Below are 24,091 nucleotides of genomic sequence, written 5' to 3' on the forward strand. Positions count from 1 at the left end.
GTCCTCTAAAGAGATAATAGTAGGCTATGTGAGGCTAGTGAGTTTCAGCTACTGGACTTCCTTAGCATTTTCTTCATACTTTGTTTATAGGACTTGCTATATTTTATAGGCTATCTGCTGTTTATATTTGTTCTTGAAAATCTGAATGAAAGTCAAAGGTATAAAAGTTGGACAGCTGTTTCAGGGAGAGGGTTCTATTTCTGGGGGAGTGAAAATCATAAAGCTTCGATGGTGTAAGTGTTTTACTTCTTTTTAAATCTTGAAATAATGGACATGATCGTGTAAAACCAGAAAAGCATATTTTAAACACTATTAACAATTTATTTTTAACTGTTAAGGTTTTAAGTGAAAGTTTTAATCAGCAATATATTTTTTAGCTATAATTTACATTCCATATAGTTTACCCATTTAAAGTGTACAATTAAATAGTTTTTAGTACTTTCAGAGTTGTGTAACCATCACTACAGTCAATTTTAGAACATTTTCATCACCCCCAAAAAACACCAATACCCATTAGCAGTCAGTCCCCATTTTCCCCAACACCCAGTCCTAGGCAACTGCTAATCTACTTGCTGTCTCAGTAGAGTTACCTATTTTGACGAGTTTATGCAAAAAATTTCTTATCTCAAATTCCCATTTTGACATCTTGAAATGACTAAGGAATCTATAATACACATTATCCTATCAAGATTTTTATGGACTCGTGACTGTTTTTTTAGATTTTCATAACTGGGATTGTTTTTTATTATCAGCAGTTCATGATTCCCAAGATTTCTACACTTCTTTTATTACTTCTTAACTTTTATATATAGCTATGGTTATATTCTTTTTTTTTTTTTCTTTTGAGATGGAGTCTGGCTCATGCCCTGGCTGGAGCTCAGTGGTACAATCTTGGATCACAGCAACCTCAGCCCCTCAGTTTCAAGCAATTCTTATGCCTCAGTCTCCTAACTGGGATGACAGATGTGCACCACCACACCCGGCTAATTTTTTGTATTTTTAGTGGAGATGGGGTTTCACCATGTTGGTCAGACTGGTCTGGAACTCCTGTCAAGTGATTCACCCACCTTAGCCTCTCAAATTGTTGGGATTACAGACATGAGCCACCACACCCAGCCACATACTTTGTCTTTTACTTAGTAATTGAACTGGTCAGCTGGTCAAAGATTCCTGCCTTTACTATACTCAATTCCAGCTTTTCTTTACTGTATGATCACAGCTGTCAGCCTTTTATCATTTTCCTGAATTTAAAAAATTAATATTAAATTTGTGGCAATAATAAATATTTACTGAAATAATAAAACAGTTAAATAATGGCACACATACTGCTGTATTGGTATAACAAAGCAGTTCACTGGCAGGAAGCACCACTATGCTGTACCTTGAAGTTTCTAATATACTAATGTATAAAAGCTTGACTTTGGTATTTGGGAAGTGATTTAGAGGAATTAATATATAAAATATGAAGATACTGGTTATATTAAGAGTACAGAACCTACAAAAGCAAGTATCCTGTTCTAAAAATTGTCTGTTTTCTCTCTCTCTCAGTAGTGTTGAAAGTTGGGACTATATTTTGTTTCATCCTTATTGAGCCATTGTCAAGTAAATTGATACTCGGACATTTGAATGAATTAATATGAATGCATTGCTCTAGTACTATGTATCCGTAGCAAATGTCTACTTTGATGATCCAGTAAGAGCAAATAGTAACGAAGGCAACCTGTTGTTAGCTTAAGTTAGCATAAATTAACTTAAAACTTAAAGGACATCTACCAAAATTAGTAGTTTTTAAGTAATAACCTTTAAAAAACTAATTAGCGGGGCTCTGTCAATTCGCTATGCTATGTTTACAGGTGTTGTTCTGCTTGGGCTACCATAACAAAGTGTTGTTTAGCAGTAATTTATTTTCTCATAGATCAAGGTCTGGTAGAGTCTCTTTCTGGTTGGACACTCTGTTTTTCAGGCCTTCTTGCTGTGTTCTCATGTGGTGGAGAGAGAGAGCACACAAGGGAGCTCTTTTGTGTTTCTTCTTCCAAGGACAGCAGTCCCATCAGATCAGGGCCACAGCCTAATAACTTCATTTAACCTTACTTCCATACAGGCCAGACTATCTACACATACAGTCACACTGATGGTTAGGGCTTCAACATGGGAATTTTTGAGGGAAACAAATGTTTAATCCATTTGTTTAATACTGTGTAGCAAACCACCCAAAAGTTACTGGCTTAAAACAACAAACATTTATTTCTCAAACTTTTTTGCGTTGGTTAGATGATTCTTGTAATCTGAGGCTGGCTCAGTTGTGACTGCATGTACTAGGGTGGCCTTGGCTGAGATGGCTGGAGCCTCATCTTTCCGGAGCCTAGCCCAGGTTTCTTTCCTTGGTGGTCTTAAGGATCAGGAGAGGGAAAGCCCCATTGCAGAAGTGCCTTTGAAGCTTCTGCTGTGTCATATTTGTTGATGTACCATTAGCCACAGCAAGTCACATAGGCAAGCCCAGATTTAAGGATTGGAAAAATACACCGTATTCTTCTTGGAAAGAAGAATTAAGTCACATTGCAAAGTGGTGTATATGGGAAGAGTTCATGGCTGTTTTACAATTTACTTTGTTCTGTTTGAATTGAAAAGATTAGGATTTAATAAAAAAAAGGGGATTTGACTCATCTTGCAAAACAAATTCAGAGATAGAACAGTGATCAGATGTGGTTAAATGAACATTCGGGTCCCATCTCTGCAACATCTCTGTCCCATCTCTCTGCAGCATCTCTAGCACTGCCTTTTTTGGGGGCCTGCTTTATTCTTGCAATGATGATAGTGAGATGATCCACATCTGCACTTAACAGGGCCCAGAGGAAGATAAACCATTTGGGATTTTGATTCTCTTTTAAGCTCCATAAAACAATGGTTTCAGATACTGTGTGACAGTGTTAATAATGAGCATCAATTTTTGTTTTTTTCTTTTGTTTTATTTTTGTTTGAGACAGGGTTTCATTCTGTTGCCCAGGCCAGAGTGCATTGGCTCGATCTTGGCTCACTGCAACCTCTGCCTTTTAGGTTTCAGTGATTGTCCTGTCTCAGACTCCCTAGTATCTGGGACTACAGGCATGCGCCACCATGCCCAGCTAATTTTTGCATTTTTTGGTAGAGACAGGGTTTCACCATGTTAGCCATGCTGGTCTGAAACTCCTGACCTCAGGTGATCTGCCTGCCTCAGCCTCCCAAAGTGCTGGGATTATAGGCATGAGCCACCGTGCCCGGCTGAGTTTTATGTATGTTTAACATGAATCTTTATTTCAAGTCATTATTGTTTTAAATTTGGTTCACTACATCACCTTCTCTGTTTCTTTGTTGCAGATCTATATCATTCATTAACTAATAGACATTATTGAACACTGTGAAAGGTGCTGAGACAGAGCCAATCGAGCCAGTCTTTACTTTCACTTAGAGTCTAAAGAAGGTGACAGACAAGAAAAATCAAAGGTTATGCCAAGTATGCCTAAGAGATCATTGGAGGATAAAAAGAAAACACTGGTTTGCGACCTGTCTGGGAAACATGGCAAAACCCTGTCTCTACTAAAAATACAAAAAAATTAGTCAGGTGTGGTGGCGTGTATCCATAGTCCCAGCTACTTGGAAGGCTGAGTTGGGACAATCACTTGGGTCTGGGAATTAGAAGTTGCAGGAAGCCAAGATCATTGCACTGCTGCATTCCAGCCTGGGTGACAGAGTAAGAGGCCCTGTCTGAAGAAAAGAAAAATAAAACACTGGTAAAAGATTGGTATTTCAACCTGAGAATATGGTCAAGAAATCCAAAGCAATATTGTTGGTGCTGATTCCTGGAGAATGAATTATAGTTAGGTTCCTGGTAGCAAGAGAGGGAAAACCCCATTGCAGAAGTGCTTTTAAAGCCTCTGCTGTGACATATTTGCCAATGAACCATTAGCCACAGCAAGTCACATAGCTAAGTCCATATTTAAAGATTGGAAAAATAGACTGTACTTATTCCTGTAAACAGAGGTATAATGGGAAAATGACATTACAGTTTGGATAAGCATGAAGTAAGGCACGTGAGGGAACATTTATTGGTCAGAAATAATATCCTAAGATTTTGAAAAATTTCTCAAAGGTAATAGAGAACTCTCTTATGGGATTTTCAACAAGAATGTAAAATTAGTTGGATTTGTATTCTAGAAAGCTCATTCTGGCTAATGAGTTTAAAGAGGTTGCAGGGAGGAGACAGTTTTTGTTCAGATGGAGAAGTTTTGAGTATATTTATATGTTGAAGAAGGAAGCTAGTAAAGAGGGAAAGGTTGACAATACAATGAAGAGAGAAGACTGATGATAGAGCACTTTTCTGGTGATATGGGGATATTTTATCTTTTTTGTTAATTAAAAAAATTTTTTCTTTTTTAAGGCAGGGTCTGTTGCTTAGGCTGGAGTGCAGTGGTACAATTACAGCTAACTGAAGTATTGACCTCCCAGACTAAAGAGATACTCCCGCCTCAGCTTCCCAAGTAGTTAGGAGTACAGGTGTATGCCATCATGCCCTGCTAATGTTTTTGTAACTTTGGTAGAGATGGGGGTCTCACCATATTGCCCAGCAGGAACAAAGGCTTGATATCTAAGAATGTGGAAAATTCTTAGGCACACAGATAATTAAAGGAATTTTTACTTTGCTTGGTTAAAGAGGCAGAGTCGACCAGTTGCAGTGGCTCATGCCTATAATCCCAGCACTTTGGAAGGCTGAGGGTGGATCCCCTGAGGTCAGGATTTCGAGACCAGCCTGGCCAACATGGTGAAACCCTGTTTTTACTAAAAATACAAAAATTAGCTGATTGTGGTGGTGGGCATCTTTAATCCCAGCTACTCTGGAGTTTGAAGCAGGAGCATTGCTTGAACCCAGGAGGCGGAGGTTGTAGTGAGCTAAGATTGCACCAAGGCACTCCAGCCTGGGTTACAAAGAGTAAAATTTCATCTCAAAAAAAAGGAAAAAGAGCCAGGGTCATTGAGGGAAAGGGAGAGACTGAGGTGGAAGAATAGGGATGTGAGGTGATTAGTGGAAACTTGGAATACTGATGCCAGACTAATCTTCCAAAATGTGCTTTTTTTCCTCTTTAGTAATCTTAGCTGCTACTGCCTACTTTTCTTATCTTCTTCGCTATTTTGTTCTGTAGGTTAGCCTCTTCTATCTTGAATTTTTCTTTATCATTTCTTGTTTTTGTTTTGTTTTCCACTACGGTGGAACTCTTTTCCAACTGATCTTTTAAACTGGATAGGTCAAATTTGAAGTGCATTTTCCTGCTGTTGTTTCTTAAAGTTGAAACCCAGAAGCCTTAGTGTTTGAAAGAGCTTTGCCTGATCATGCAAATAAGGTATGAGTTCCTTTCTGAAGTTGTCTAGGTAATGCCATAGGACCTCGCAGCACTAGGAAGGCCAAGGCGGGCAGATCATGAGGTCAGGAGTTCAAGACCAGCTTGGCCAACAGGGTAAAACACTGTCTCTACTAAAAATACAAAAAATTAATCAGGCTTGCTGCCAGGTGTCTGCAATCCCAGCTACACAGGAGGCTAAGGCAGGAGAATTGCTTGAACCCAGGAGGCAGAGATTGCAGTGAGCCAAGACTGCACCACTGCATTCCAACCTGGGCAACAGAGCGAGGCTCTGTCTCAAAAAACAAAACAAAAAGCATTCATTCATGTACTTAAAAAGAAAAAGGGACAACATTTACCTTCCTCTGATTATTTTTCATGCTTTTAATTTCCTCTTTCTCCAATATGAATTTAGTAATTTTCTGTACAAAGCCACTACATTTCTAAGCAGATAAGAAATTAATTGTAGCCACTAACGTGGTATCATCAGAAAAGGCAGTATCTGGCCGGGATGGCGCTCACGCTGGTAATCCCAGCACTTTAGGAGGCTGAGGTAGGCAGATCACCTGGGGTTAGGAGTTCGAGACCAGCCTGGCCAACATGGCAAAACCCTGTCTCTGCTAAAAATAGAAAAATTAACTGGGCATGGTGGTGGGTTACCTGTAATCCCAGCTACTCAGGAGGCTGAGGTAGGAGAATTGCTTGAACCTGGGCGGTGGAGGTTTCAGTGAGCTGAGAATGTGCCATTGTACTCCAGCCTAGGCAACAGAGCCAGACTCTGTCTCAAAAAAAAAAAAAAAAAAAGAAAAAGAAAGAGAAAGAAAATGCAGTATCTTTGACAGTCTTTCTTATACATAAATTCATAAATTTTGTAAAATCTACTGTCCTTTTTGTGTAAGTATATCCTAGATCATAGCACCTGTGTAGAAATAAACTTTCATCAATTATACATATGTCTACTCTTTTGTTTACTTCAAGTTTTACATCTTTCCCAGAGGTATAATTAAATTCTTTGAAAATTTCTTATGCCCTTTTACCTGACAGGGCTCCAGACAGTTTGTGCAGGATTCCACAGAGCTGTTACAAATTAAACACAAGACAATTAGTCTTTTACCTCCCCATTCCCCAGATTCCTAAAACCAGAGCCTGATGATCATTCTGAGAAGTCAGTGAAGCTTCATAAGGAAATAATTTAGGGTAATATTTTTTTTAACTATCTGTATGTAAAAGTAGATGTTCACCATTTTCAAAGTTAAGCTTCAGCACTGTTGAATGGTTAGTAGTTAAAAATAGGAATATAGTAAAGATGTATATGTGATAGGGTCATATATTTATAATGTATTAGGGTATTCACCTCAAAAAGAAGAAGAATGTGGGAGAAGAAATACCTTTTTTCAGAGACAAGTTGAAGGAACATGTATCATTGGATAGTTCCTGTCTTCTTGACAGCAAGGTCTTTTCAGATAGCAATAGCAGAGTACAATTGAACATCTTTAAAAACAAAATGACTTGCAAAAGCCTGTTATTAGAGATAAATAATATTATTACTGAAGAGCAAGGATAACACAATAGGTGGGGCACAAAAGTATGATATTAACTCATTTCATTAGTCCAAACCTAAAAATTAACAGTTTTTTTCTGTTCTTCAGTTTGTCAGCTGTGTTCCTTGAATTTGGAAACAATTGAATAGAAGCTTTTAAACATACATGACATTAAATATAACAGTACTGTATCTCTATGTGTGATAAACTTACTAACTTAAGAAATATTTTTTTCATCAGTAAGCTGAAGATGAGTCTTTAAAAGATACCAAACAAATCATGATAGTGTTGTGTAAACCACAGAGTATACAAATAATTTTCTTTTTTTTTTCCTAGACATCATGTTCAACCTGAAATAATTATTTTCTGTTGTTGTTGTTGTTGTTGTTTTTGAGACGGAGTCTTGCTCTGTCACCCAGGCTGGAGTGCAGTGGCACAGTCTCCATTGACTGCAACCTCTGACTCCTAGATTCAAGCAATTTTTCTGCCTTAGCCTCCCAAGTAGCTGGGACTACAGGTGTGTGCCACCACACCTGGTAATTCTTGTATTTTAGTAGAGATGGGGTTTCACCACATTGGCCAGGTTCGTCTTGAACACCTGACCTCAGGTGATCCACCCACCTTGACTTCCCAAAGTGCTGGGATTACAGGCATGAGCCATTGCACCTGGCCTTATTTTCTATCATGTGGTAACTTTTGTCCAAGGAGAGATGGAGCTAACTAGTGTAGTAAGAGTTACTCTTATCCTTGTGTACATATGTGGTATCCAATTCATTTTACACATTTTCTGCTTTATAAAGTAAGTCCAGATATCAGTTAAGGAAACTGAAAGGCAGAATAGCCAAAGTCTAAATTTGCTGAAAGGTTGAACAAATTCCTCTCACCTATTCATGAATTTGATTTTAAAATTTATGAATTAATACTGATTTCTTCTCCTTATAGCTAGCTCTCATTGCTACCTTTGGGCCACCATTTACCTATTTGAAAATCTGACAAAAGGAAAAGAGAAATGTCTTGGTCTGCTTGTGCTGCCATAACAAAATATCAGAGAATGCATGGTTTAAAATAGAAATTTATTTCCTCATGGCTCTGGAGGCTGTGAAGTCCAGGATATACATGCTGGCTGATTTGGTTTCTGGTGAGGGTTCTCTTCCTGGCTTGCAGACAGCCTTCTTCTCACTGTGTCCTAATATGGTGGAAAGAGAGATAATTAGCTCTCTAGCATTTCTTCTTATACGGACATTAATTCTGTTATATCAGGGCCCCACTCTTATGATTGCTTAATTACTTCCTTTTAAGCCCTGTCTCCAAAGACAGCTACACTGGGGGAATTAGAAATTCAATGCTGAATTTGTAGAAATCACACAATTCAGTTCATAGCAAGAAGAGATAGAAATTGAAATGAAAATCAGTTTTGTTACTTTTTAGCTTTGCCTGAAACAAATACCTATAACAATCTAAACACCAGATTCTCACTTCTACAGAATATAAACAACTAAATAATTCAAGTTCAGAAGTTAACAGCTGCTCAAAAGAAATTCTAAAACAGTATCATATATTTATTAAATTTTAGGCTTAATTAATGCTTTAATTTTCTTAGCTTAAAGGGAACTCATGGTTAGGATGGTATAGCACTACACGTGGAAGATAAAACTTTAAGATATTCTTGCCTGGCGTTTTTGGCTCAATAAGCAGAATTTGCTTGAAGATTGTAAAAGTCATACTTATGAAGTAGTTTGAGAATTTCGGATGTCTTCTGTTTAGTAATTCTAGTAAGCCAGTATTTTCCCAGGGTGATTCTTACATGCTAACAAATGGCATACATTTAGAAATGGTTAGAGCAAGGGCTCAGTATGGTGGCTCATGCCTGTAATCCCAACACTTTGGGAGGCCTAGGTGAGAGGATCACTTGATGCCAGGATTTGGGACTAGCCTGGGCAATACAGCCAGACCTGTCTCTACAAAACATAAAGTAAATTAAATTAGCCAGGCATGGTGGTGTGTGGTTATAGTCTAGCTACTCAGGTAGCTTAGGCATGAGGATCATTTGAACCCAAGAGTTCAAGGTTACAGTGAGCTGTGATCATGCTGCTGCACTCCAGCTTGTGCAACAGAGCAAGACCTTCTCTGAAAGGAAAAAAGAGAGAAAGGGAGAAAGAAAGAAAAAGAAAAAAAAAAAGGAAGAGAGAAAGAAAGAAATTGTTAGACTAGACATTCTTGTCATGTTCCAAATAAGATCTTTCCTGATCCTATTTGGAAGAAAGCATTCAGTCTTTCACCATTAAATATGATGCTCCAATATCTTAATAAATACCCTTTTATTAGCATGAAGTAGTTCTCTTTCATTCCTAGCTTATTTTGAGGGTTTTTCTTCATGAGTAGATGTTAGATTTAGTCAAATACTTTTTTGCATCCGTTGAGATGATCCTCGGTAAGATTTTCTGTTTATTCTTCCGTCAGCTTGTGTTTTTCTAGGAATTTGTTCATATCACCTACATTTTCTAATTTATTGGCATAAAGTTCATAATATTCCCTCATAAAACTTTTAACTTCTCTGGGGTCAGTACCTATTAGATAGAATTCATGAGTAAGACCATTTAGCTTTGTGCTTTCTTTTTTGGAAGATTTTAAATTATCAATCATTTTAATAGCTGTAGAGATACTCAGGCTACCTTTTCTCCTCATGTGAGTTTTGGTAGTTTGTGTCTTTCCAGGAATTGGTCTATTTCATCTTTGTTAACAAATTTGTGGGGATGCACTTATTCATAATATTACTTTATTTATTGATTGATTTCTTCAGACAGAGTCTTGCTCTGTCGACCAGGAGCGCAGTGGTGTGATCTTGGATCACTGCAATCTCTGCCTCCCAGGTTCAAGTGATTCTCCTGCCTCATCCTCCAGAGTCGCTGGGATTATAGACAAGCATTACCACACCTGGCTAATTTTTGTATATTTAATAGAGACAGGGTTTTACCATGTTGGCCAGGCTGGTCTCAAACTCTTGACCTCAGGTGATCTGCCTGCCTCAGCCTCCCAAAGTGCTGATATTACAAATATAAGCCACCACACCTGGCCTGCCCTCATTTTTCTGATGGATCTAAGAAAACTTGTAAATTTTAGTTTTTTCAACATTTTCCTATTTCCTACTGTAAGGATAAGAGTGACAACTTTTTTTTTGTTTGTTTGATACTGAGTCTTACTCTGTTGCCCAGGCTGGAGTGCAGTGGTGTAATCTTAGCTCACTGCAGCCTCCACCTCCTGGACTGAAACAATTTTCATGCTTCAGCCTCCCAAGTAGCTGGGGTAACAGGCGCCTGCCATGATGTCTGGCTAATTTTTAAATTTTTATTTTTAGTAGAGACGAGTTTCCACTGTGTTGGCCAGGCTGATCTCCAATTCCTGACCTCAAGTGATCCACCTGCCTCAGCCTCTCAAAAGTGCTGGGATTATAGGCATGAGCCACCACACCCAGCTGGGAGTGACACCTTCTAAGCTCTTTATATGTCAGAGACAAAACTGAAGTTCCTATGTTGATTTTTTACCTATATATGTAAAATGTGTGTGTATGCACACACGCACCACATATCTTTTTAAATATTTTTAAAATTTATTTTTCAGTGGTTATTCTATGTTCCTTTAACTGATCCCCATCTACTTCAGGTTAATACTGACTCAGTTCCAATAGTTGCTGGAAGGGTAAATACTGCAACTTGCTCTAATAGAATTCCATTTTCTACTCCTGTCTTTGGGCTATTAGTGCCATTCAGGGGTGTGTGTGTGTGTGTGTGTGTGTGTGTGTGTGTCTGTCTGTGTGTCTGTGTGTGTGTGTGTGTATATATATATATATATATATATATATATATATATATACGCACACACATATGCATATATATTTGTTGTAATCCCAACAATATGTATTATGATTTTACATTGAAAATAATTGCTTCTTTAAAAATCTTAGGTTGTTAAATAAAGAGTAGAAAATAAATTGTTTTAAAATTTATTTTCTGGCCAAGCGTGGTGGAAACTACAGTGAGCTAAGATTGCGCCCTTGCACTCTCCAGCCTTGGTGACAGAACAACAACAAAAAAATCCACCAGGCATAGTGGCTTACCTCTATAAATCCCAGCACTTTGGGAGGCTGAGGCAGGTGGATCACTTGAGCCCAGGAGTTTAAGTCCAGCCTGGGCAACAAGGTGAAGCCCCATCTTTATATAAAAAAGAAATTAGTCATGTGTGGTGGCACATGCCTGTAGTCCCAGCTACTTGGAAAGCTGAACTGGAGAATCATTGGAGCTCAGGAGGTTGAGGCTGCAGTAAGCCATGATTGCACCATTGCAGTCCAGCCTGGGTGGCAGAGCAAGACCTTGTCTTTAAATGAATGAATGAATGAATAAATCAGTCATGCCTACTAGATAAAGCCTACATAAAATTCCTGGAACTATGAGGTTTGGAGAACTTCTGGGTTGCTGAAAACTTGGAAGGAGAAGGCCTGGAAACTCTGCTCCTTCCCCAGTATCTTTCCCTAGACATCTCTTTCATTTGCCTCTTCCTGAGTTGTATCCTTTTATTAAAAATGAGTAAATATAGGCCGGGCGCGGTGGCTCACGCCTGTAATCCTAGCACTTTGGGAGGCTGAGGTGGGTGCATCATCTGAGGTCAGGAGTTCAAGACCAGCCTGGCCATCAGGGTGAAACCCCATCTTTAAAAAAATAAAAATAAAAATAAATAAATAAATAAATAAGTAAGTAAATATTACAGGCTTATGCCTGTAATCCCAACACTTTGGGAGACCGAGGCAGGCGGATCACGAGATCAAGAGATTGAGACCATCCTGGTCAACATGGTAAAACCCTGTCTCTGCTAAAAATACAAAAATCAGCTGGGCATGATGGCGCGCCTGTAGTCCCAGCTCCTCGGGAGACTGAAGCAGGAGAATTTCTTGAACCCTGGAGATGGAGGTTGCGGTGAGCCAAGATCGCACCATTGCACTCCAGCCTGGCAACAAGAGCGAAACTCCATCTTGTCGTGGACCATCCGGGATGGGTAGGCATGTCTGCCCGGGGGTCTCTCGACCTGCAAGAGGGTCCCAATACCTAGAAGAGGGAGTGCGCCTGGAAAATTAATAAAGACAGAGAGAGAGAAAGCGAGGCGTCTGGAGGGCTGATAGGCTGTGCCTAAACAGCAAATTTTATTTTTCAAAGGCCAGGAATAAATACACTTTCTTGGCTCTGGTTTACGTCATAGCAAGAGGAAATGCAAATGTACACCTTACATGGCCTATACAAGAGAGAAATCAGATACACAAGGGTTGCAAGAGGAAATGCAAATGTATACCTTACATGGCCTATACAATAGAGAAGTCAGATATGCAATCAGTGGTTGTAAAAGGTAACAGAATTTCCTGTAATCACAAAGCTTGTTTACATCCAAACATTATTCCTCCTGGCTGCAGGTATCTCCGGTTTGATCTTGTTTTAGAACTGAGATGTGAAAAGTTTTCTGGTTTTGCTCATCAGAATATCTTTTAACCGGATTCTCCTTTGTCTACTCCTAACTCAACTTAACTCAACTTCCCCATTCAGGAATCTCTGAGTCAGGAATCAAAGCCATCCCTTATGGTGGCATTTGCTTTGCAAATATCGACAGTTAAACCATTAGGCAGTCAGGTAAGTAAAGAAAAGGTTAAAACTTATTCTTAAAGAGAGAGTCATAAAAAGGTTTAAAGCAGGAACCGGTTGCCGGCAGGGGGTCACTCGGTGTAGCAGCAACGCATAGTTTTAGGCCCAAACGATATTGTGGTTGATATTAGAAACTGATCATTCATCTTTCAGTTCCTATATTTCCGGATAGCTCGACTGCCTCCAGTAGGAAACTGTGTTTGGGATCAAACTCACCGTATAGTGAGACTCACGCCTTTTAGGGGTCTCACACGGGAGTGTTCCCCACACCATCTCAAAAAAAAAAGCGGGGAAAATATAAGTAAAGTATTTATCTGATTACTGTGGGAGGCATTCAATGGTCAAACCTGAGGAGGGGGTTGAAGGAACCCCCAATTTATAGCCAATTGGTCAGAAATGTGGGAGGCCTGGATTTAGGATTAGCACCTAAGTGGGGACAGTCTTGTGGGATTGAGTCTGTAACCTGTGGGATCTAATGCTACCTCCAGGCAGATAATGTGAGAATTTAATTATAGGACACATAACTGGTGGTGGAGAATTGGTCAGTGTAGGAAAAACCCACAAATTTGGTGACTATGGAGTGTTGTGAGAGTATAGGAGTAAACAGTTTTTTTTTTCTCTGTACACTCTGGTTGGTTGGTTGGTTTGTTTGTTGGTACACATAGTCTCTCTTTTCTTTTTATCAGAAGCTTTGTGTTATTTCCTTCTTCATGTAGTTCCTTCTGTTACCTACTCTGTGAAGCCATTCTTGGTTTCTCCTCTTCACTATTTTCTAAATAGCTGGACTATTTCTGTCTTTAATATAGCTTATTATAAATTAAAATTATAGATACAGTTCCCTTAACTACATCTTGGCTATATCAGAACTTTCGTATTGTTTTTAGTTGTAAGAACAGTCTCATTTTTGGTAATTAAGACTTAGTCTTACCCGTTTTTAAAAAGTTCATGTAAAATTCATTCTTCTCGTAGGTAATGATGGGTGAGGGTGTCTGACAAAAGGCAGACATATTATTAAGCTGGGTGAAGTCATCTTATTTTAGGCTGTAGCTTCCTCTCTAACACTGAGTGTTCATCATGCCTTATTGTCAGGCATTTAAATTTTGTTTCATTGCCCTGTGTAGATTCTTCCTGGTTCAGTCTGTTGACAGCTACTGGCAACTCTGTGAACTTAAGAGTATGTAGTAATCAGCATCTTTTGTGCTTAATTTAAGCCTGAGGTAAAATTGGGCCTACAGGATATTTTCATTTAATGTCCTTTGAAATTTATTTTGAAGTCAGCATCTCACAGGAAAATAATCGGTCTTCTAGAAGAGCATGTTATGTCATGTAGATATAATAGAGCACCTTTCAGTGCACAGGTTTCATACCCATAATGTTAGACCTGTATTTTAAAGTAAGATAGCTTTTTAGGGACCTTCATCCTAGCATATCTGTATTCTAGAAACACTTCAGATGTCTTATTTAAATGTAAATTAATTTAAATATACATTAATGAAACTTAAAATAAGAAATTCAGTTCCTGAGTCACAGTAGCCACATTTGAAGTACTTAATTAGCCATCTGTGGTCAGTGGCCACTGTCTTGGATAGCACAGACATCTTGATGATTGAAGAAAGTGCTTCTTTAGTGGATAGAGGTAAGAAATTTTTCTTACCATAAGAAAGTCAGATACATGGAGTCAGTCATGTACACCAACTAGGTACTCTATTTCACAGTCTTTTTTTTTTTCTTGCCCATGTGAGGAAAGTTTGTGAAAGGGAGAAAATCTACACACACACACCTGTAGAAGATACTGCTTTCAAATTCATCTGCTATTTAGCTTTTTGAAAAGTCAGACAACTGCTAGTGCAAACATCCGTTTTGCAACAGGATTAAGACTTCCAATATTTCCACCCACCAGAGACAACCATCTTGTTCATCCATCCTACTTCCTTTTCTACTGTTCTCTCATTCCTTCAGTCCTTCGGACTGAAGGGCTGACACAACTTTGGTTGACAAGGTAAGGCCTGGAATGAGTTGAAAAGCAAATGTTTGTATATATGTGTTGGTGTGTGTGTGTAGATTTTGAAAGAAGTGGCTTAACTCCTAGGATAATAAATTTTTATTATTTTTTCTTCTGAGCCCTTAGATATCATCTAATTGAATGCCTGCCCACATTTTACATATAATTAAACTGAGGTTGGAGAAAGTGATTGCCTAAGTTCATATAGCTAATGGTAGACCTGGGACTAAAATCTTTATTCCATGACTCCAACACCAATGGTTATTATCCTGAATCATTTACCTTTCCCATTTTAATTCATGATTAACTACTATCTTTTGTTACAGATACAATGGCAACAGTTTAGAGGTACGAATAATTAATTATTGTAATGAATTTCTCATTTAAAGAAATGTTGGGCCGGGCACGGTGGCTCAAGCCTGTAATCCCAGCACTTTGGGAGGCCGAGGCGGGTGGATCACAAGGTCGAGAGATCGAGACCAACCTGGTCGACATGGTGAAACCCCTCTCTACTAAAAATACAAAAAATTAGCTGGGCATGGTGGCACGTGCCTGTAATCCCAGCTACTCAGGAGGCTGAGGCAGGAGAATTGCCTGAACCCGGGAGGCGGAGGTTGCGGTGAGCCGAGATCGTGCCATTGCACTCCAGCCTGGGTAACAAGAGCGAAACTCAGTCTCAAAAAAAAAAAAAAGAAATGTTGCTTTTATGTATTTTAAAGAATTTGGTAATGGCAATTTTTATAGATTGAAGAAGAAGAGAGGAAAAAAATAGAAGATATGAAAGAAAATGAACGGATAAAAGCCACTGAAGAATTGGAAGCCTGGAAAGAATATCAAAGAAAAGCTGAGGAGCAAAAAAAGATTCAGAGGGAAGAGAAATTATGTCAAAAAGAAAAGCAAATTAAAGAAGAAAGAAAAAAATTAAAATCTAACAGTCTTACTGGAAATTCGGCATCTAGAAATCTTGCTGCAAAAGGTAAAATGATTAATATTTTCTGGAAAAGTGAGTTCTGTTGGTGAAGTATATATGACACTTTTTTTTTTGTAAATCTATTCACAGCATTAGGTTACTATTTTGGCATATTGAGAATAAGCAATGTAATACAAAGACTAAAGTAAAAGACATTTCTTCTTTTGGGGGTAATCAAGTTTTTCTAGTAAAATGAGCAAGCATTCATTCAAGGTTTTAAAAAGAAGAGTGTCTTCTTTGCTTGAGTGCTTTCTCTCGAAATTTATAGAGATGTTATTAAATAAGTGCTTAACTGAGGCCCAAAAAGACTTAGAGTTGACTAGAAGTGTCAGAAGCATTCATTTATTCTATTAGAGATAAGAAACTAGGAATTTCATTAAAAGACCTTTTCTTCACATCACTTAGGAAAATGAATACTATAAGCAAACTTATTCTATAGCAAATAAGGGTTGCTTCTAGCTTTTAATCTTAATGTGTTCAAAAATAGATAAATTAATATAATAATAATTATTATTATTACTGTGACAAGGGCTGGCTCTGTTGCCCAGGCTGGAGTGCAATGGTGTAATCTCAGTTCACTGCAACCTCTGCCTCCCCAGCTGAAGCCATCCTCCCTCAACCTTTCAAGTAGCTGGGACTACAGGCATGCGCCTCAGTGTCCAGCTAATTTTTTATTTTTTATTTTTTGTAGAGATGAAGTTTTGCCATGTTGCCCAGGCTGGACTTGAACTCAGGAACTCAAGCAATCTGCCTGCCTCAGCCTCCCAAAATGCTGGGTTTGTAGGCATGAACCACCATGTCTGGCTGATAGAAATATAGGTCTGGTTGTGTGTGTGTGTGGGAACAGGTGGTGTTTGATTACAGGTATAAGTTCTTTAGTGGTCATTTCTGAGATTCTGGTGGACCCATCACCCAAACAGTGTACACTGCACCAAATGCATAGTCTTTTATCCCTCACCCCACACCCTTCCCCCTGAGTCCCTGGGTCCATTATATCATTCTTATGCCTTTGTGTCCTCATAGCTTAGCTCTCATTTATAAGTGAGAATATATGGTATTTGGTTTTCCATTCCTGAGTTACTTCATATAGAATAATAATGTCTAATTCCATCCAGGTTGTTCAAAATGCCATTATTGTATTCCTTTTTATGGCTGAGTAGTATTCCATGGTATATATATATATAGTATTCCATGGCTTTTATATATATATACACACACACACACACACACCACACCACATTTTCTTTATTTACTGATTAGTTAATGAGCATTTAGGCTAGTTCCATATTTTTACAACTGCAGTTGTGCTGCTAAAAACATGAGTGTGCAAGTGTCTAATGACTTCTTTTCCTCTGAGTAGATACTCAGTAGTGGGACTGCTAAATCAAATGGTAGTTCTACTTTTAGTTCTTTAAGGAACCTCCACACTGTTTTCCATAGTGGTTGTACTAGTTTACATTCCCACCAGCAGGGTAAAAGTGTCCCTTTTTTACCACATCTACATCAACATCTGTTATTTTTTTATTTTTAAATTATGTTCATCATAGGAGTAAGGTGATTTTATTTATTTTTTTATTTTTTTATTTTTTTGAGATGGAGTTTTGCTCTTGTTACCCAGGCTGGAGTGCAATGGCGCGATCTCGGCTCACCACAACCTCCGCCTCCTGGGTTCAGGCAATTCTCCTGCCTCAGCCTCCTGAGTGGCTGGGATTACAGGCACACGCCACCATGCCCAGCTAATTTTTTTTTGTATTTTTAGTAGAGACGGGGTTTCACCATGTTGACCAGGATGGTCTCGATCTCTTGACCTTGTGATCCACCCGCCTCGGCCTCTCAAAGTGCTGGAATTAGAGGCTTGAGCCACCGCGCCCGGCCAGAGTAAGGTGATTTTACATTGTGGTTTTGATTTGCATTTCCCTAATAATTAGTGATGTTTGTTTGTTTATTTTTTCTGAGACAGAGTTTCGCTCTTGTTGCTCAGGCTGGAGTGTAATGGTGCAATCTCAGCTCACTGCAACCTCTGCCTCTCATGGTTCAAGCTGTTCTCCTGCCTCAGCTTCCCAAGTAGCTGGGATTACAGGTATGTGCCACCATGCCTGGCTAATTTTGTATTTTTAGTAGAGACAGGGTTTCTTTTTTTTTTTTTTTGAGACGGAGTTTCGCTCTTGTTACCCAGGCTGGAGTGCAATGGCGCGATCTCGGCTCACCGCAACCTCCGCCTCCTGGGTTCAGGCAATTCTCCTGCCTCAGCCTCCTGAGTAGCTGGGATTACAGGCACACGCCACCATGCCCAGCTAATTTTTTGTATTTTTAGTAGAGACGGGGTTTCACCATGTTGACCAGGATGGTCTCGATCTCTTGACCTCGTGATCCACCCGCCTCAGCCTCCCAAAGTGCTGGGATTACAGGTATGTGCCACCACGCCTGGCTAATTTTGTATTTTTAGTAGAGACAGGGTTTCTCCGTGTAGGTCAAGCTAGTCTCAAATTCCAGACCTCAGGTGATCTGTCTGCCTTGGCTTCCCAAAGTGCTGGGATTACAGGCATGAGCCACCGTGCCTGGCTGGACATGTGTTTATCTTTTGAGAATTGTCTATTCATGTCCTTAGCTTACTTTTTGATGGGATTGTTTGTTTTGTTCTTGTTGATTTGTTTGAGTTCCCTGTAGATTCTGGATATTAGTCCTTTGTCAGATGCATAGTTTGTGAAGATTTTCTCCCACTCTGTGGGTTGTCTGTTTGCTGATTATTTCTTTTGCTGTGAGAAGGTTTTTAGTTTAATTAAGTACCATCTATTTATCTTTGTTTTTGTTGCATTTGCTTTTGGTTTCTTGGTCATGAAGTCTTTGCTTAAGTGAGTGTTAGAAGGGTTTTTCCAGTGTTATCTTCTAGAATGTTTATGGTTTCAGGTCTTAGGCTTAAGTCTTTGATCCATCTTGAGTTGATTTTTGTGTTAAGGGAGAGAAGAGGATCCAGTTTCATTCCCCTACATGTGGTTTACCAATTATCCCAGCACCATTTGTTGAATAGGTTGTCCTTTCCCCACTTTGTGTTTTTGTTTGCTTTGTCAAAGACTGGTTGGGTGTAAGTTTCTGGCTTTAATTCTGGGTTTTCTATTCTGTTCCATTGATCTATGTGCTGTTTTTATACTAGTACCATGCTGTTTTGATAACTACATCCTTGTACTATAGTTTGAAGTCAGGTAATGTGATCTCTTTAGATTTGTCGTTTTTGCTTAATCTTCCTTTGGCTCTGTGGCCTCTTTTTTTGTTGTTCCATATGAAATTTAGGATTGTTTTTCTAGTTCTGTGCAGAATGATGATAATATTTTGATGGGAATTGCATTTAATTTGTAGATTGCTTTTTGCAGTATGGTCATTTTCACAATACTGATTCTACCCATCTGTGAGCATGAGATATGTTTCCATTTGTTTGTGTCTTCTATGATTTCTTTCAGCAGTGCTTTGTAGTTTTCCTTGTGAGATCTTTCACCTCTTTAGTTAGGTATATTCCTAAGTATTTTGTTTTTTTGAAGCTATTGTAAAAGGGGTTGAGTTCTTGATTTGATTCTCAGCTTGGTCGTTGTTGATGTCTAGTGGTGCTACTGATTTGTGTACGTTGATTTGTATCCTGAAACTTTACTGAATTCATTTATCAGTTCTAGGAGCTTTTTGGATAAGGCTTTACTGTTTTTTAGGTATAGGATCGTATCATTGGTGAGCAGTAACAGCTTGACTTCTTTACTGATTTAGATACTCTCTATTTCTTTCTCTTGTCTGATTGCTCTGACTAGGACCATAGAGTTGGTAAAAGTGGACATCCTTGTCTTGTTCCAGTTCTCAGGGGAAACACTTTCAGCTTTTCACTGTTCGATATAATGTTGGCTGTGCATTTTTCATAGATGGCTTTTATTACATTAAGGTATGTCCCTTCTATGCCCATTTTGCTGAGGGTTTTAATCATAAAGCGATGCTGGATTTTGTCGTCACTTTTTTTATTTTTTTATTTTTGAGACAGAGTCTCACTCTGTTGCTTAGGCTGAAGTGCAGGGTCATGATCTTGGCTCACTGCAACCTCTGCCTCCCAAATTCAAGCTATTCTCCTGCCCCAGCCTCCCTAGTAGCTGGGATTACAGGCATGCATCACTACACCTTGCTAAGTTTGTATGTTTTTTAGTAGAAACTGGGTTTTGCCATGTTAGCCAGCTGGTCTCATACTCCTAACCTTAAATGATCTGCCTGCCTCAGCCTCCCAAATGCTGGGGTTACAGGTATGAGCCACCACGCCTGGCCTCAAATGCTTTTTCGGCATTTATTGAGATGATAATATGATTTTTGTTTTTACTTCTGTTTATGGAGCGTATTATATTTATTGACTTGGGTATGTTAAACCAGCCCTGCATCCCTGATATGAAACCCACTTAATCATGGTGTATTACCTTTTTGATATGCTGTTGCATTTGGTTGGCTAATAATTGGTTGAGGATTGTTGCATCTATGTTCATCAGGGATATTGGTCTGAAGTTTTTTTTTTTTGTTATGTTCTTTCCTGGTTTTGGTATTAGGGTAGTACTGGCATTCTTTTTCTTTCTTTCTTTTTTTTTTTTTTGAGATGGATTTTTGCTCTTGTGACCCAGGCTAGAGTGCAGTGGCACAATCTCAGCTCACTGCAACCTCTGCTTTTCAGGTTCAAGCAGTTCTCCTGCCTCTTGGGTAGTTGGGATTGCAAGTGCCTGCCACCATGCCCAGCTAAGTTTTTGTATTTTTGGTAGAGACGGGTTTCACCATGTTTGGCAGGCTTGTCTTGAACTCCTGACCTCAGGTGATCTGCCTGCCTCTGCCTCCCAAATTGCTGGGATTACAGGCATGAGCCACCATGCTTGGCCTTAATACTGGCTTTATAAAATGATTTAGGAAGGATTTCCTCCTTACCTTTTGGAATAGTTTTAGTAGGATTGGTACCAGTTCTCTTTGAATGTCCATTAGAATTTGGCTGTTGGGCCAGGCGCATGGCTTACACCTGTAATCTCAGCACTTTGGGAGGCCAAGGCAGGCGGATCACCTGAGGTCAGGAGTTTGAGACCAACCTGGCCAACATGGTGAAACCACATCTAACTAAAAGTACAAAAATTAGCAAGGTGTGGTGGTGCGCACCTGTAATCCCATCTATTCAGGAAACTGAGGGAGGAGAATTGCTTGAACCCATTGGCGGAAGTTTCATTGAGCTGAGATCTTGCCACTGCATTCAGCCTGGGGACAGCAGAGCAAGACCCTGTCTAAAAAGAAAAAAAAAATTTATTTGTGAATCTGTCTGGTCTGGACATTTTTTAATTGGCAATTTTTAAATTACTGATTCAATCGCGTTACTTGTTATTCGTCTATTTGGAATTTCTATTTCTTCCTGGCTTCATCTGGAAGGATTATTATTTCCCTCCTCTAGGTTTAGGAATTTCTCTATCTCTTCTAGGTTTTCTAATTTATGTGCATAACGGCGTTCATAGTAGGTTTGAAAGATCTTTTGTATATCTGTGGTATTGGTTATAATATCTCTCATTTCATTTCTAATTGAGATTATTTGGATCTTCTTTTCTTGGTTAATCTCACTACTGGCCTATCAATTTTGTTTATCTTTTCAAAGAACCAGCTTTTTGTTTAATTTTTCTTTTTTTTTTTTTTTCCTTTCAATTTCATTTAGTTTTGCTCTGATCTTTATTTCTTTTCTTGCCCTGGGTTTGGGTTTGATGTGTTCTTGTTTCTCTAGCTTCTTGAGGTGTGAGCCTAGATTGTCTATTTATACTCTTTCAGACCTTTTGATGTAGGCATTTAGTGCTGTGAACTTTCCTCTTAGCACTGCTTTTAGCAGAGGTTTTGATTGGTTGTGTCACTATATTATTGTTCAGTTCAAAGAATTTTTTAATTTCCATCTTGATTTCATTGTTGAACCAAAGATCATTCAGTGGCAGGTTATGTAATTTCCATTTATTTGTATAGTTTTGAGCGTTCCTTTTGAAGTCAATATCCAGTTTTATTCCACTATGTTTTGAGAGAGTACTTGATACTATTTTGGTTTTCTTAAACTTATTGAGATGGCTGGGTGCAGTGGCTCATGCCTGTAATCCCAGCACTTTGGGAAGCCGTGGCAGGTAGATCACCTGAGGTCAGGAGTTCGAGCCTGGCCAATATTGTGAAACCCTGTTTTCTCTACTAAAAATACAGAAATCAGCCAGGTGTAGTGGCGGTTGCCAGTAATCCCAGCTACTCAGGAGGCTGAGGCAGGAAAATCACTTGAACCCAGGAAACAGAGGTTGTGGTGAGCCAACATCACGCCACTGCACTCCAGCCTGAACAACAGAGTGAGACTCTGTCTCAAAAAACGAAATTATCAAAACTTGTTTTATGGTTTATCATTTGATCTATCTTGGAGAGTGTTCCATGTGCTGATGAAAAGAATGCATATATTCTGCAGTTGTTGGGTAGAATGTTCTGTAAATACCTGTTAAGTCCTTTTGTTCTAGGGTATAGTTTAAATCCATTGTTTCTTTGTTGACTTTTTGTCTTGATTACTTGCCTAGTGCTGTCAGTGGAGTACTGAAGTCCCCCACTATTATTGTGGTGCTATATCATTTCTTAGGTCTAGTAGTAATTGTTTTATAAATTTGGGAGTTCCAGTGTTAGGTGCATATATGTTTAGGATTGTGGTATTTTCCTGTTGAACTAATCTTTTTATCATCATATAATGTCCTTTTTAAACTTTTTAAACTGTTGTTGCTTTAAAGTCTGCTTTGTATAAGAATAGCTATTCCTGCTCACTATGGTTTCCATTTGCATGGAATATCATTTTCTACCCCATTACCTTAAGTTTATATGAGTCCTTATGTGTTAGGCAGGTCTCTTAAAGAGCAGATATTTGGTTGGTTGATTTTTATCCATTTTGCCATTCTGTGTCTTTTAAGTGGAGCATTTAGGCCATTTACATTCAACATTGGTATTGAGATGTTCTCTGAGAATGTCTTCCAAGAAGAAAAAAAAAGTATTGAGATGTGAGGTACTGTTGTATTCATCATGCTAGTTGTTGCTTTATACCTTTTTTTTTCATTGTGTTATTGTTTTATAGGTTTTATGAGATTTATGTTTTAAGGAGGTTCTATTTTGGTATACTTTGAGGCCTTATTTCAATATTTGGAACTCATTTTAGCATTTCTTGTAGCGCTGGCTTAGTAGTAGCAAATTCAGTATTTGTTGGTTTGAAAAAGACTTTATCTCTCCTCTGGTTATGAAGCTTCATTTCACTGGATACAGAATTCTTAGCTGATAATTATTTTGTTTAAGGAGGCTAAAGATAGGACTCCAATCCCTTCTGGCTTGCAGGGCTTCTGCTGAGAAATCTGCTGTTAATCTGATAGATTCTCCTTTATAGATTACCTGATACTTTTGCCTTACAGCTCTTGAGATTCTTTGCTTTATTTTGACTTTAGACAACGTGATGACTCTGTGCCTAGGTGATGATCTTTTTGCAATGAATTCCCCAGGTGTTCTTTGAGCTTTCTATATTTGGATGTCTAGATCTCTAGCAAGACCAGGGATGTTTTCTCAATTATTCCCTCAAGTATGTTTTCCAACTTTTAGATTTCCCTTCTTCCTCAGGAGCACCAGTTATTCTTAGGTTTGGTCATTTACATAATCCCAGATTTCTTGGAGGCTTCGTTCCTTTTTTGAAATTCTTTTTTCTTTGTCTTTGTTGGATTGGGTTGATTTGAAAGCCTTGTCTTTGAGCTCTGAAGTTACTTCTTCTCCTTGTTCAATTCTGTTGTTGAAACTTTCCAGTGTATTTTGCATTTCTTAAAGTGTATCTTTCATTTCCAGAAGTTTTGGTTGTCTTTTCTTTATGTCTATATCTCTGGAGACTTTTTCATTCATATCCTCCTATATTGTTTTCTTAATTTCTTTAAGTTGATTTTCACCTTTCTCTGGTGCCTCCTTGAGTAGTTTCATAATCAACCTTCTGAATTCTTTATTTGGAAATTCACAGATTTATTCTTGGTTTGAATCCATTGCCGGAGAGCTAGTGTGATCTTTTGGGGGATTCTTGAAACTTGCATTGTCATATTACCAGGATGACTTTTCTGGTTCCTCTTTTGAGTAGACTGTTTCAGTGGAAAGATCTGGAACTCAGGGGCTACTGTTCAGATTCTTTTGTCCCACAGGGTGTTCCCTTGATGTGGTGCCCTCCCCCTGCCACTAGGGATGGGACTTTCAAAGAGCCAGACTGCTGTGATTGTTATTGTCCTTCTGGTTCTAGCCACTCAGTCAGGCTCCAGGTTGGTGCTGGGGAATATCTGCAGAGAGCCCTGTGATGTGATCTGCAGGTATCCCAGCCATGACTAATAACACCTGTTCCAGTGGTGGTGGCAGGCGAGTGAAGTGGCTTCTGTTGTAGTCCTTCGTTTAGTGCATGTCAGGTACTGGTTATGCTAGCAGTGAAGTTGTCACGTGGACAGACTCAGGACCTGTGGCTAGACAGAGTATTGCAG

The 24,091-nt window shown here is 38.9% G+C and overlaps 1 protein-coding gene across 4 annotated transcripts in view; it reads left to right on the plus strand.

The window, feature by feature from the left end:
• Positions 1-24,091, plus strand: part of DNAAF4 (dynein axonemal assembly factor 4) — a 66,727-nt gene that overhangs the window by 7,636 nt on the left and 35,000 nt on the right. For 2 of the 4 annotated variants that reach the window (XM_074394212.1, XM_074394214.1), the window contains exons 4-5: positions 15,338-15,569; positions 17,524-17,643. In XM_074394212.1, coding sequence (XP_074250313.1) covers positions 15,338-15,569; positions 17,524-17,643 — 352 coding nt within the window. The remainder of the gene's footprint in view (positions 1-15,337; positions 15,570-17,523; positions 17,644-24,091) is intronic. The other 2 variants (XM_039462808.2, XM_010346116.3) reach the window with 1 other exon arrangement.

The sequence above is a fragment of the Saimiri boliviensis genome, chromosome 2 (assembly GCF_048565385.1).
Source record: "Saimiri boliviensis isolate mSaiBol1 chromosome 2, mSaiBol1.pri, whole genome shotgun sequence".
Taxonomy (NCBI): domain Eukaryota; kingdom Metazoa; phylum Chordata; class Mammalia; order Primates; family Cebidae; genus Saimiri; species Saimiri boliviensis.